This window comes from Gambusia affinis, linkage group LG05 (genome assembly GCF_019740435.1).
Source record: "Gambusia affinis linkage group LG05, SWU_Gaff_1.0, whole genome shotgun sequence".
Taxonomy (NCBI): Eukaryota; Metazoa; Chordata; class Actinopteri; order Cyprinodontiformes; family Poeciliidae; genus Gambusia; species Gambusia affinis.
In genome coordinates, this window is record NC_057872.1 from 2,699,345 (window position 1) to 2,714,628 (window position 15,284).

Genomic DNA, 15,284 nt, shown 5'->3' on the forward strand with positions numbered 1-15,284 from the left:
TAATTGTTGCTGTAGAGAACATGAGGAAAAACGTCAATTATTCTGCTTATAGAAAACCGGCCGCAGAGAACCGCTGCGGTTCTGGACCCGTCTAGTTGAAAAACACTGCAGCTTTTTAAATCAATGAGGGCAACAGGGAACCGGAGGCATTAAAACAAAGCCCAAGGCGGCACAGAGCAGTCAGTGATATGGACCCCCAGGAGCCCGGTCCATGTTCTGTTTGACCTCAGGAGTCGCTGGCTGAGGTTTGGGTTGAGGCTCACCAGAGTGGTGGCTCCGCTTGACACATCAGCCTCAGTTTAGCTCATGTTTCATCTAATTCTGCGCCACATGTGAACACAGACGTGGACACACACGTGTGTGTGGTGGCGCCTGTCACACACATGCCAGCAAACGACCCTGAGCGAACCGCCGGCACCTGGGAGCCAAACGGGGTCCAGATGTTTAGTCGGACAGCGAGGGCGAGCGCAGGGACCTGCCGCTGGCCGGGCTGTTGCTGTAGGCGTACGAGTTGTCCCTGTCTCTGTCTCTGTCTCGGTCCTTCTCCTTGTCTTTGCTCTCATGCTTGTGCTTATGCTTGTGTTTGTGCTTGTGCTTCTTCTTCTTCTTCTTGTGCTCATGGTGGTGATGGTGGTGGTGGGCGTGGTCACCGCTGTGCTTGGAGGACAACGAGGCCGTTTCCTTGGAGAACGGCGGAGCAAGCGTGGCGGGCGTGGACAGCAGGGACTGCTCCACCAGCGGCGGCTCTTTACCTGAGCAGGTGAGGAAGATGGAGTTCAGCAGAGGAAGTGACATCATGCATGGTCATGGATCACGCTCCTACCTGGAGTGGAAGGTCTCTCCAACAGGTTGAGCTGGTGGTGGATGAAGGCCTGACTGTCATGGACCGTCTCCATGTCAATGTCTTCCTCCTCCATGGTGTTGAACTGCAACACAGAATGGCAGAACTGATCATTCAGTCTCCATCCATCAGACTAAAGCAGAGAATCTAGGATGGAGCACATTCTGTGCATTAGTCTTCTATGTTTCTTTGACCAAAAAGCCTAATTTTGTTGTACAATTATGAGTAAAGGAGATTAGGATGATAGTTTTTTCAGGAGTTGTGTCCTCATTGAGCCCGAAAGCAGCAGCTAGTTTAAGAAGAGAGGATGAGCTAACCCTGATCTTGTAGCGTCCCGCTCTCCCATCATCCTCCTGGTGCTGCAGGATCTGCCCCGGCTCCGGTGGGGAACCCAAAGGGGTCTCAGCCTTCCTCTTCAGGCCCTGAGGTGGCTGGCCCACACCACACACCCCTAATGAGACAGGATCTGGCTCTTCGTCCACCTCAAAGATACACACACACACACACACACACACATGCACCTTCAGCTACTTTAGCTTTTATATGGCTTCCAGAAAAAATTATCCAGTTCATTATTCTAAAGAACACAACACAGTATAGCAAAACCTATACAGTGACATCATTTATGACATCACTACAAACGTCCTGTTTCCTCTTTAACTGAACATCAATGCTCTGAATGTACCGACAGCCCAGAAACAAACAGCAGCTACTCACAGCTGCATAGCTAATTCCCACGCCATGGATGCCTATGCTGGCTGGCGTGTCCATGACGACGCTGAGTCCCAGCTCGGGCTTGATGGTGGGGTTGAGGACAGCCTTCTTCTCCTTCAGGTTGAGCACCAGGCCCAGCTCCGGCAGCGGCAGGCAGGACGGCCGGGTGAGGCCGAACAGAGTGTAGTAGAGGTTGACGGCGTCGCAGCGCAGCCGCCAATCATGAGCCGTACCTGGGAGGAGGCAGAGAGGCCCGGTGAACCGGCAGCAGCACCTCTGGTTCATTTAAGGGTTTAGCAACTACAGAGAAACGTAATGCAGAGGGTCCGACCTGCTGATATTGTGACAGGATTTCTGCAAGTTCACCATCTCAAATGTAATACTTTTACATTTTTAAGCCTTTTCTTTTTACAATTATGAATGGAAATAAGCATCTTCACAGAAATGTACAAATTACATCCAGTTAACTGGTGATAAATTTGCCCTTCACATGATAGACACAAAGAAACAAGCTAGCTACTTAGGTATATAACTTGCAAGCTTGCTAGCTTTGGGGAGCTAGGTAGCTTTTTAGCAAGCTATCTCGCAAGCTGAATAGCAAAGGTTTGTTAGCAGTGAGCTAGCCGTAGCCTCAACGGCCACAAGTCAAATTGTAATGAAGATTTCTAAGTGTAACTAAAACTTTGCCATACGGTATATATATATATATATATATATATATATATATATTAATCATGAGCACAGTTGTTTTGCAGCAAGAAGGTCCTGGGTTCGATTTCCGATCCGGAGTCTTTCTGCATGGTGTTTGCATGTTCTCCCTGTGCATGGTGGATTCTCTCCGGGTTCTCCGGCTTCCTCCCACAGTCCAAAAACATGACTGTCAGGTTAATTGGTCTTTCTAAAATTCTCCCTAGGTGAGAGTGTGTGTGTGAATGGTGGTGTGTCCTGTCTGTCTCTGTGTTGCCCTGCGACAGACTGGCGACCTGTCCAGGGTGACCCGCCTCTCACCCAGAACGTTGGCTGGAGATAGGCACCACCCTCCCGACCCCATTAGGGACAAGGGTGTAAGAAACCATCCATTCATTTAACCATGGCTGGATGGTACAATGAGCTACGTTGTTGGTGTGCATCCTTTGTTGATCAGTTCAGCTAGCTGTGCATCCATCTGGAAAACCTATCAGTGCTTTTCCCCTCACACTTACTGGATACTTCCTGGCCAGACCAAAGCAAGATAATGGACCCTCCATGGCAGCAGAACCAACTGGTCCAAGTTAGGAGACATTTGAGTAGTTGGGTTGGGGCAATATAAGCCATATTGAAGCTGACCCAAACGGCCCGGCGCCGAACAATGGGGGTGGGGGCAGACTGTGGCTGCAGAGCATGGGGGCAATAAATCAACAGCAGTAACTGAAAATGCTCACAGGACTGACCTTCAGTTGGTGAAACATCATCCTGTCAGAGTGTTTAACACAGTGGGGGGGAGCAGAATAACCAGCACGCTCTCATTACACGCTATTCAAGCTGACCACAACGGTCACTACGTATTTAAACTGGCAGCAGAGCCGTGCAGCTCCCCACGCCGAGCTGGCCAACAAACAGCCGTCCACTGGAAGTAATCATCATAAATAACTCGGCCCATCCTCTGCGTCTGATTTACAAGTAACGCTTGTAAATCAGACGCAGCAACAAGAACCCAGGGGCTGGAGGGAAAGTGAAACTGTGAACATATACTGGTATTTGGCTTTTGAGGCGGTGGGTATTTGGGTTGGCACTCTACCACTGGATGACCTGGTTAGCTTAGCTGAAAGGTACACAGGACCCCCTGGAAGGAAAAGAAATAATGAAACCGGAGGACACAATGGAAGGAAGGAAAAGTGAACCAGAGAGCCGACCAAAGGCCTGACTGACAGAACAGAGCATATAATAACAGCCGACAGAGACAGGAAGCTTTTTTAATGCGAGCCCTGTTATTTGGATGCTGCTGTTCCCACACAGAACAAGAGCAATGAGAGAAAAAACCCAAACACCAAACAGGAGGATGTGCATAAATAATGAAGGCTTCAACAGTCTGACAGAAGTACACAGCTTTCTAAGTGGGTGGCTGTGTTAGTGTTGGTCTGAGAACACATCAGCATGCTTAGCTCAGCTTTTGTCGTAAAAAAGCGATTAGGCTACACCGCCTGCACATCATCCATGAAGTCTTAGCCAACGCTGCAGATAACGGTGGGTCAGTCTTTCCACCAGATGTGCCCAAGGATTTTTAAAAAACAAATATTTAGATTAACTCACAGTTTACCTTTTCCTCATTCAAGATATTGCAGAAGCATAACTTTAAAAAGTTCATGCTACAAACGAAAATCTCACAAGCATTCATTAGTAGTTTAAAAATTCCGATTATTAGAAATTCTAAATCCACTTACTAAAATACTGAACATGTGTTTTAACTCCAGAGTCCTTGAGGTGGTGAAACATTTTGTTTTCAAAGACTAAACCGATTGTCTAAACGTTTTCCTGCTATTTATATTTTTCAAAGGTTCATCTGGGCCACCTGACAGTGAAACAGAATGACAGTTTCAGTTATTAAAGCTAAAAACCAAATCAGTAACAATCAGGAGCGGAACCTGGGTGTAGTGACGGACTATGACCTGAACCTTCAGAGCCTTCTATTGCAAAACTACAAAGCTCGACCTTCTATCACCTGAAGAACATCTCCAGGATTAAAGGACTAATGTCTCGGCAAGATCTGGAGAAACTCATCCATGTGTTTATCTTTAGTTGCAACCGTGTCTTCACTGGTCTGTCTAAAAAAATAAAAATCAACCCTCAAGCTGCAGCTGATCTAGAACGCTGCTGCGGGTGTTCTGACTAAAGCCAGAGGGACAGAGCACATCACTCAGTTCTAAAGTCTTGCCTCTGAGAAAATAGACTTTAAAGTACTGTTGTTAGTTTACAAATCACCGAACGGCTTAGCACCACAATACATTAAAGATCTGCTGGTGTTGTTTCAACCTTCCAGACCTCTCAGGTCTTCTGGTTCTGGTTCTGCTCTGCATCCTCAGAACCAAAACCAAACATGGAAAAGCAGCATTCAGCTTCTATGCACCACAAATCTGGAACAAACATCCAAAAAACTGCAAAAAAAACAACCTTTAAATCATGGCTAAAAATTCTCCTGGTTAGAGTTGCTTTTTATAAGTAATAAGTGGAACTTTGGTCAACATATCTGATGACTTGGCTATGAAACATATAAAGCTAACTCTTTAGCAATTAGCAGTCTGTTGTGACTGCTGAGTCCAGCACGTTTTAGATGTTTTGCTCAATCAAATGAATGGAGTTGCATGTAGTTCAGGTGTTATTTCAGCTTTTAAGATGTCAATCAGCTTTTCACATCTAGTTGCTATGTTTATGTAACATATCAACCATCCAAAAAGTTTAAAAAGTTTTAGCAACATCCTTGCAGTATGCCAGACCAGGCGGAATAATCAATATTCCTCAACAAGAAAGCTGATTAAACCAGAATGAATTGAACAGATATAAGCCATCATAATGTCGACTTATGTGGTGCAATACTTGACATTTGATTTATCATTGGAAAATTTAGACATTTGTAAAAATTGTAAAAGTAATGCTGGGCATGCACCCAGGAGGACTAATGTAAATGAAAGTGTAGCTCATAAGTAACTGTGTTTTCCACTTTTTCTACTCTTGACATTTCCCTTCTAACAGAAGTTTTTATTTTTCAGCAGAATCTGAGAAAATGTTTTTGTTTTTAATGATTTTCTCATAGCGGGAAAGCCTAGCTGTTTAAGAAAGATGTGCAAACTTGTGAAATCCACTTTACAACCACAAACCCTAATTGAGGTTTTAGTCATTTCTAAAGCCACTGTGCATCGTGTGACCTCAAGAACTGAAAGATCCACACCATTCAGAGACCGTGAGAAGGAGTTTTAATGAGTGAAAGAGCCTGTTAAAATTAGACTAGGTTCTTCTAACTATTTAATTTCAAGAACTATACTCTGAAATTAAAGACAACAATATCGCCATAAATTTGCTAACCCTATCCTCTTCTTTGTAAAAAGAACAAGATATATATTTGTTTGCAGTTTGTCTTCTCTGATGACAGGCTGCTGTGTACACATTCTGACGCAGGCAATATGTTCTGAAAAAAAATAAAATAGTGTCTTGGTTCTGCTACATGCACAGCTTAAGCGGTTTTTGAGTAAAGAAACTGAGAATGAAGTAACTGAACCTCTAAACGTGCTATTTACTCTAAGTGTGGTAGAATCAGCCTGCTGTGGTCAGATTCTACACCAAACCAGAGGAGGGAAAAGCTCAGTCCTAATTTGTTGTATTAGTGGAAAAGAAGCCAAAGAGCACTATGTCCAAACCCAACTGATCATTATCATTACTATTATGTTACAGAGACGCTAACAACACAGAGAGGTAGCAGTTGCAAGATTTTAAAGTCAGGTCCTTTAAACCCAGCTAAAATACTGAACATGCATCAGTGCAGTGACATCCTGCTGAACAAATATAGCGGTGGGTTAACTATACATGGACTCGAAAGGCTGATTCTATTTGAGTTTGTCATCAGCCTGCATGAAGTCTTTTTATCAAACAGTGTGTAACATGCCCTCTCTTCAATCTGCCTCAGTTTTTTCACAAGGCAGCAAGACTTCCACATCCAGAGACAGTATTGTGACGAGTTTAAGTTCTGCTAACACCAATTCACCCACTCGGCTTTGTGACTGCCTCGCTCATTGCCTCAGGTGTGCTAACTCAGCCCATACACAGGTCATGAGGTCAAACCAAGGTAACAAGAAAGTGTCTGATTCAGTTTAAAAAGTGTAAAATATTCCCAATGTAAAATTTTACATTTATGCTAGCTGGTGTTAAAGTTGAACTGCACCACTCAAAGACAGAACTGGCCTTTTCTACTCACTCAGTCTTTATTATAACTCGAATCTGTCACCAACAGTGCTGTCACATTTACTTTGAAAAAACTGATTAAGTAGTCAGTGAATGAAACTATTAGCATCCGTTCACTACAAAGAGCCATTCAAATTTTGAAAATGTACATACTGCTAACAACAAGCCATTTAATTTCGAACATAGTTTTATATACATTAAACTTAAATTTGATGATGTATTTTTGAAACTAGATGAAACTTAAGTCATTAGCACAAAATAATAACCCTAGTGACTAGGATAACTTTAATTTTATGACTGGTTTGGAAACAGTAAATCATAAGATTACTTGCAACTGCAAAAAAGAGATCATATTGGAGTAAGGCGTTACTGGCATCACTGGTCACCAAAAGAAGACTGACTTTAAACTGAGCTCCACTAAAATCTCAGATATTCTGTTTGTCTCTAATCTTGGAGGTGTGTGTGTGCGCGTGTGTGTGTGTGTCTCACCTGAATTCATAAGTTTCCAGAGCTGATCGACCAGCGCTTCATTACACAGACCAGAGTCTGCTGACTTGGTGAATGGTGGGTTCTTACAGAGCATGCCCAGAATCTCGTGTCTAGTTGAAGAGAAAAACATGAGTGTGTTAGTCTTAGTCTGTCAGCTGATTACTTCTGATGTAAATGCCAAAGTGACAGAAAATTATAAAGTTCAGATTTGTTGATGGTAAGCGTCATGCTAAAAAATATATATATATATATTTTTATCAGTTAAAGAAAACCTAAATATCTAAAGTTGTTAGATATCATATCGCTTTTATATTGGTATTATCACTAATACTTTACGTATTCACTCTGCTAGTGACTAGATCATAAAATTTCAAAATAAAGTATTAATATTATGCATCTTAGAATGAAAATATTTCATATATTCACACACTCTACAAAAAATAATGGAACCTTTAGAGAGAAAAGTTTATACCAAACTTGAGATCGATATGATTTCATATTCTCATGCTTTAGTTCTCATGCTTCACTACACAGATATTCATTACAATGACATTACATCATACAACTATTGACCTATAAAGATGCTTTTGTTCTAAGTTGCGAGAGTCACACTGTGTGCTGACCTGACGTAGTGGACAGGGTCACTCTGGACCATGTCAAGCAGCCACTGCAGGTCTGCTGAGCTCCGTTCAACTGCAGCAAGAAAACAAACAGTAATCATGTAGACACAGCAGGGAGAGAACTGAGCAGTAGGAATGGAAGAACATGCTAGCTCGGATTGGCCTTGTTCCAAAGGCGCCTACTTGCGCTCACTCAAAAGATCAGCGGTCTCATTTATAAAGGTGGCGTACGCACAAAACCAGGCCTGAAGCTGCCGTATAAAAACTAACTGGATGGGAGACGGTGAGGAATTGAAGCCATGCTCTGCGTGATGGTTCCTCTTTAATCATTAATCATAAGGACCTTCTAAATTTTCAAAAAAGTCTAGAAGCCAAATTAAATCTTAAGTCAAAGTCAGTTTTCCAGCCAGCATGATCAGCAGGATGAAGTGGACCACAGGTTAATGTGCTAAATGTGACGAGATGTGGCATGATGTATGTAGGGTTATATAGGCTGCCACAGGCATGGTTGACTAATGGTTGCGCCGAGTTACAAAGATCCAGAGGTGAACATGTTGCTGCGACCCGCTGCGTGTACGGCGGGGTCAGCGTGTGCCGCTGTAAACACGCTTCAATGCACGCTGCTGCGTCAACAATAAATGTAGCTTCAGCAACTGGTAGCTGCTCCAGGCTCTGATAAAGTGTCAAAATGATCCTATCGCTATCAGTGGTGCTGACCTGCTTTGAATTTGTGTTGTTTCATCATTAATGACCATGTAGCCTGATGTTTCTGTTGTTCTCTTGGTTTGTTATAATTCGTGTGTATTTGTTTGGACTTCAGAATGACACAGTCGCTCTCTGTGGTGATGATGCTTGTAAGCCCTGCTGTTGCAGGCATGTCTATGTTGTAAAGTTATGTTATCACGAGCTTTATCGTTTGGGTATAAAGGGCTTGGTCATTGCTGACTTGTTCCACTAGTACCGCTGATGGTGTGGAACTTTCAATGGTCACGCCACTGGTATGGCTACCAGAAATGAGAACCTATTGTTTTTTCTACTCTTCACCTCCTTCACCAACACATTGACTTCTGCCTTGTGAAATTGTGTTTCTTGTTTCATTGATGAGCAGGCTCATTGAAATACACCCCAACATTCAATAGATACTTTAAATTAACTGTTTTAGAGGGGATAACCTCATGTCGGGCCTTGTACGCAAACACTGAGGTCCTATGCAATGTTTTAGAAATGAGACCCAAATGCATTATAGTTTATGAGTGACTGATGAGTGACTGGGTTTATAATCAAACATGCACTCACCAGACATTTTGTTTTACTTCATTTATACTCATTCAGTGGAGCCATTAACACAAAACAGTGACTCAATCCAATGCATATTAGAGCTTGGCACGGCTGGTCTGAGTAGTTCAAAACCTCCGGATCTAAAGGGCTTTTCAAACATTCCTCTGACAAACAATCTGGCGGATATTAGAGGAGATTTATTAGACATGTGCATCCCTTCATGGTTACCGTGGAGCCATTTTTATTAGAATTTCTGAGGAATGGTTTGTTGCAGATTACTGAAGTTTAAGGCCAATGAGGCTCCAACACGGCAGTAATGAGGTTTACCTGATAAAGCTGCTGATGAGACGCAGAAGAGACACCTCAGCTTTTCAAGATCTGCATCAACAACTTTAAGAAAAATGCCAGGAACCAGCGAGGCGTCCGTGACTGCCTACCTCTTGTGTAGTCGACCAAAGCTTCCAGAGCGGAAACACGAACGTCTACGAAGTGTCCGTACTCAGCGTAGGCCTTGAAGAGAGACGGGTCACTGGGAATGTGGCCGTTCTTCTGAAGCTGGCGGATAGCTCTCAGACAGCTGTAGAGACATTACATCCACGACTGTCACAGAGTTTAAGCTTTAATGTTTTATTCAAAGCAAATGAGTAGGGCTGTGTGATACATCAGCTTCATTAAATGAGCAAATTCTTGGGTTTTGAAGATTCAGTTTTTGGAAAATAAGGATTATTTTCATCAATGAACTACAGGAACCCTGTGGTTTATAGCTTCTGTTTATTTGGATTCTGAATTGAGTTCAACTCTCTGATGGAATATTAGGGAAATATATCTATTTTTTATTTTAATTACAAGAATGAAGTTATGATGTTACTTGAATAGATTCATAATATTATAATGAAGTAGTAATTTTATTAAAATACCAACTTGAAAAAATAACAAAGTTTTAATGGGGAATGTGGACCATCTTGTGAAGTTTTACTTTGGTATCAATTTTAGAGATAATACTTAATAATTCATTTTTTGAACAGATCAGCTTCAAACTATTATATTATCAGTAGCAGGGATTTGTGCACTACTGAGTCCACCTCAAAGAACGAATCTCACAGACTGAGGGAGTCACATCAGATCTTGTTAAAAAGACTTTTATCCCTCATTATTCAAAGACAAAATTTTTCTAGGAAAATTTTATGTGTGTGTATATATATATATAATTTTTTTCTTTCTCTGTTCTGTAAACTGAGATGCAGCGCTGCCAGGGGAAGCCATGAAGACCAGTGACCGTCTCCTCTACATACCTAACAGTGATGGTGTTCCTGAAACTCGGCAGCAGCTTCTCCATGTTCAGGAAGCGTGTGATCTCCTCCAGGATGAGCCGGACGTCGGGATTTAAGTTGTCCACCGTTCGCACCTCGTTGTTGATGCTGATGGCCGGAGTGAGGGAGTTGGTCAGGGCCTCGATCAAATCGGCGCGGTAATAGTTATCTGAAAACTGGAGGCAGGTTGAGAGGAAGAGGAAGAGATCCTCATGCTGATCAAAAACTGCTTTGTTTCTTCTGGCTCTGCTGGCTATGATTTACGGTGGAATCTCAGCTGCTAATTATAGGAGAAATTAGAACACCTGAAACTTCTGCAATATGAACTTCATCTTATCTGTTAACTTAAAAATTGGATAATGACCAGGAAATTGCTAAATTATGCAACTTAATCACATTTTACAATCACAAATGTCTATGTGTTTTATGGCTAAATGTTTACATATGTTTTCCACAAACTAACGTCTAGCTGGTGTGGGGCGCCTTTGTACTTGACCCGTCACTTAAAGAGGAAGTGTTTACTTTGTTTTTCCGGTTGTCGTTGTACTTGATGAGGTCGAGTATGAAGTTGAGGACATCTTTGGGACAGAGGTTCTGCACATCTCTGAGTAGCGCCATGGCAACCGGCATCGTCTGACATGAATGACGCGACATACATAGTATGTTAGAAGACTTTGATGTAAGTGGAGAAACAGAAATCAATTAGATACCGATAATCAGGCTCAGTGGAATAATGGAAAACTGATCATGAAGAAACCAAACAATCTTTTTAGCTCAGAGTTAACCATTAATTTAGCAATTCTTCTGACGATTAATCAGTTTTTAAAAAACTGACAGATTTTTCAACTCACCTATTAAACTTATTTTACACAATATTAGAAAGATATAAGACAATGCAAATAAACTAAGGATTTAATTATTTTTAATATAAGAAAATAAACTATTTATTGCCTAAAATCCAACAATAGCAATCCTTTAGTGAGCTACAAATACTTCTAACACCAACATGTGGAAAGATTAGGCCTTTATGCTAGATATCAAAAGGTGTTTAAAAAGAGACTTCTTTATTAACAAAATATGAACAAGATGAAGCTCATTAAAATATTTACCCACAAATGTTTTTTTCCTATATCCTAAATGCAAAATGTATATATTTGAATACAGTTTTGGCTGAATTAATGCTCTGAATCTGTTGTTTCTTCAGCAAATTGCCTTTTTAAAATCTGCATACTCCAGTTAACCATTAATCGATTACTAAATTAGCTGACGATTATTTCAACAATCAAACTAAACAGGTAGTTTAGTTTGTACCTTCTGTAGGAAGTAGCTCTGGAAGTTGATGAAGTTGTTGGTCCTGACGATGTTGGGGCAGCTCTTGCAGCAGAACATTCTGGTGAAGAGCGACTTCATGGCGGGTGGACCCTGCCAGGTGCTCACCATGGAGTTGGCGATCTGCACAGTTAGAGTGAGACCAGTCAGCTCGGTCAGTAGGAGTTCAGGTCAGCTGCTGCCTTAAACCTAAACAGGAACTGGAAACAATGTTCTTCCAGACACAAACTTGAGACAGGACGATGAAAGCTGAAATCAGAAAACACTTTGCTTTGTGTGCCACAGAAACCAAAAGTGGAAAATGTTGGGACTGTTGTAACAATGGGCTTTCTGTGCGTTCTGGTTGCTGTGGTGAGAACTGGCCCACAAATCAAACAGCTCATGAGGTTTGCAGCCCAGCGGCTGCTTCAACAGGATATTAGGGAATTTATGTAAATGTGCTAATATGGGGCCGGGGTCACTGACACGGGATGTTGATTTTAGTTGGAAAAATAAAGCGAGGCGGCAGCAGCGGTTTGATTTCAGACATATTCACCAACACGGTGAACACGGTGATCACACCTGGCCTTTTTCTTCTCCACATGTCGGCTTTGGGCTAATTGCTTATTCATCTCCACGTTTTCTGTTCGTTACTCACAACTCAGCATGATCCAGGCCCATCACAGAGCAGCCAAGTTCATGACAGTGCATCAGACTTCACTTTGTGGTGAGCCTGGGTCAATGTTAAGAGTGCAAACATGTTTATGTACATGACAGAGTGTGTTGAACTCGCTGGTCGAGCCAGTGTGTGTGTCATATGAGCGTTACGACGCACTCTGTCGGGGTTTAGTGAGACGTCCATTTGAACCTCCACTCAGTTAGTTTATTGTGCTGTGAAAATATTGGTTCAGGTGGAACCTGTAGGATGGAAATCCGAGCCCAAATCCAGAGAAAGGAGAATTTCCTGCAGCCACATGATGGGATTATTCAGAGCAACAAGAGATAAACTGATGTGTGGCCCTTCTGGGTTTTCTACTGTAACCTCTTTCACAATATTACTGGAACCAAACGTTCACTTCAAGAGGTGGCCTTTACCGAGACATTTAAAAGTGAGAATGTGTAAAAAGTGTGTGTGAGTCCAGTCAGTCTCTGAAGCTACAAACTGAACCTCTTTGTTCTCGTTTTTCAGCATCCTCTCATTTCTGCATCCACCATGAGTCAGCCAGGCTCACCACACAGTGAAGTATGGAACATGTTAATTCTCTGATGAACTTGGCAGAACCTCTGATTGGCTTGGATTACTTTCAGTTGAGAAGAAAAATGTGGAGAGGAATAAACGATTCGCCAAAAGGCGGCATAAAAATAAATAAATACGACAGAAGGATGCATGTTGGAAATGGCAAAGAAATTCATCCGTGTTCAGGAATATATATAAACACACAGGAAAACACTACAGTGTCAGTCTTCATTGGTATTAGGTAGGGCTGCACCGATTCCAATTTTTCCATGTACCAATATCTTTTTGTCTGAAGTTGCTAAACAGAGCAACAAAGTCATCAACTGTGTGCAGACATGACCTGGTGGGTGGCACTGTCATGGCAGACAGTGGCCGATGTTCAGACCTTTCTGACAGTAGATCAGATCGACGTCACGTAGGGCTGGGTGACAAATCCATTTTAACAATTTATCAACTTATCTGTTTGGGAAAATTTAATTCAAGGGAAATCTGGATCTTTTCCACCAGAACACTCCTAGGGTCTTCATGCATGATGATCTCACTCTGACATCCCGATGATGTCAGTCCAACCAAGGTCTGCCATCTTGTTTTGACGAGTTTGTTCCACAGCTCAGAGAAGGGATGACTGAAATAAAGCCACTTTTTGAAAATATCTTCTGTCATTTGCCATTTCTTTTTAAGAAAAAAAGCAAATAAGAAAAATGATTAAAGTTGAATTTGGTACAATTAATTTTTCGTAAAGCCATAGAGCCCAGCCCTAGTTTCACAAGTAAGGAAATCGGGACAGATTTATCAGTGCACCCCGAGCATCAACCTCGTTACACACCAAAACGCTTTCAAACGGACCAACTTTCTCCTGTCTCATTTGGACAAAACCCTGAGTTCATAGAATCAACATGAAAAATGACTTGATTACATTAAAAATGTATTAAATGATGAAAGCTATTCTTAAAAGAAAAAAAGAGGAACATCAATTGATTGATTAGTTAGAATGATTTGTTTCAGATTTTAAATTTTAATTTTGTTCTTTTATCTCTCACTGTCTTCTAGAATTTTAGAACGTGGTGCATCATCCTGTAAAGATGTCTCACCCAGGCTGGTGAAAAAGAAGTGCGCTCATCTCACATCAGTTCTGCGATAACTAGAACTGATGTGACCAGGGTAAACAGAGTTTGCTGCTTAAACAAACCTGCTGTTTATCTGGGACCCATTCTCTAGCTAGGAAGGCTTGACTGTGAGCAACTCCATATGAAAACAGCATGTCCAGCTGGTGCCTCTGCAAAACAACAATCTTCCAATTTTCCTGATCATGATGTAAGTGAAAGAGAGACCAACCTTAGCTAAGCAGAAGCAGGCCTGCATGCGAACTTTGTAGAAACATTGCTCTTGCTCCAGGATGTCAGTCAGAGCCAATCTGGAGGCGGGAGTCGGGAATTTTTCCAGTGCTGTGATGGCTTCCTCCTGCAAAACAAAGAGGATGAGGTAGAAACCTAAAAGAAAGCTTTTCATTTAAGGAACAAAGATGAGAGCTTAGTGGGAGACTGTTTGTATGTTTGACAGCACTCCGCAGGGAACAGAATCATTTAAATCATTCAGTATCATCCTGTAATTAGGTAGTTACCAGCAGAAAATCTGATTTACGTTTAATAGAGGGATGAGTGTTGTACCCGGGTTGCTATGGGAACCTATGTGGATGTAATTAGCCTAAGGAGCACCATGCACTTGGTTGGATATGTGGAGAATCTCAGCTGCTGGTCACCATTAACAGAAACTTTTCTTCCTCTGGAGAAAACCAGACGTGGCTCTGCAGGACATGACTATGATAAGTAACACATCATAAGCTTTTTTTATTGGATAGATTCCTAGCAGGATTAACCAGAAGTTCATTTTTCTGTCCCTTGAAATTTGAGATTACTTCATAGAATAACAGCTCAATTATAAGTAGAGAAAAAAACTTTTAAAATGTTTGTAAAATACAATTTGTAACAGGCCTGTTGCAATAAGCAATAGATCTATTAACCACATGAGAAATTCAAACAAACTCAATTATTTCAAATTTGATTTACTGTTTTTCTCTTTTGTCTCTCTCTACCAAACACTGAATGTTTGGTGTTTTGGTGTCAAATAAATGTTTTTTGAAGGACAATTTAGTTTTCCAGAGACTTCATTATTATTATTATTATTATTATTATTATTTTTTATTTTATTTTTTTTGCTATTTTTATTGATTTGAGTGTTTATTTTTCTATGTTTATTGATCTTTAAGAATGTGTTCTTGCATTATTACGCCATTATCTACTACTTGGAAATATTACCATTTATCGCAATAACTTCTGGAACAATTTATTATCCAGTAAAATTTCTAATTTTAGTACTTTCTAGTGAGGAATACTTTATCACATGTATCACATCAGATACAAGATTTTAACATTATTACTCCGCCCTCTGAAGAAGGTTTGTCTTGTTTAAAGAGTGAAACCCAGGATGACATCCAAAACGCTATCTGAGGCCTTCAGAAAGAAGCCTGGAGCTGCATCCTAAATTTACAGAAAACTTTA

General features: G+C 41.3%; 1 protein-coding gene across 1 annotated transcript in view; it reads right to left on the minus strand.

Annotated features, from left to right (window-relative positions):
- Positions 1-282: 282 nt before the first annotated feature.
- The window catches only part of taf2 (TAF2 RNA polymerase II, TATA box binding protein (TBP)-associated factor), a 29,100-nt gene continuing 14,098 nt past the window's right edge, over positions 283-15,284 (minus strand). Inside the window, exons 17-27 of the mRNA XM_044117074.1 lie at positions 14,062-14,187; positions 11,493-11,633; positions 10,704-10,814; positions 10,164-10,357; positions 9,309-9,448; positions 7,597-7,666; positions 6,974-7,083; positions 1,559-1,788; positions 1,159-1,323; positions 824-926; positions 283-752 (exon numbers count right to left, since the gene is read on the minus strand). Of these exons, the coding sequence (XP_043973009.1) occupies positions 445-752; positions 824-926; positions 1,159-1,323; positions 1,559-1,788; positions 6,974-7,083; positions 7,597-7,666; positions 9,309-9,448; positions 10,164-10,357; positions 10,704-10,814; positions 11,493-11,633; positions 14,062-14,187 (1,698 nt within the window). The 3' untranslated portion in view covers positions 283-444. The remainder of the gene's footprint in view (positions 753-823; positions 927-1,158; positions 1,324-1,558; positions 1,789-6,973; positions 7,084-7,596; positions 7,667-9,308; positions 9,449-10,163; positions 10,358-10,703; positions 10,815-11,492; positions 11,634-14,061; positions 14,188-15,284) is intronic.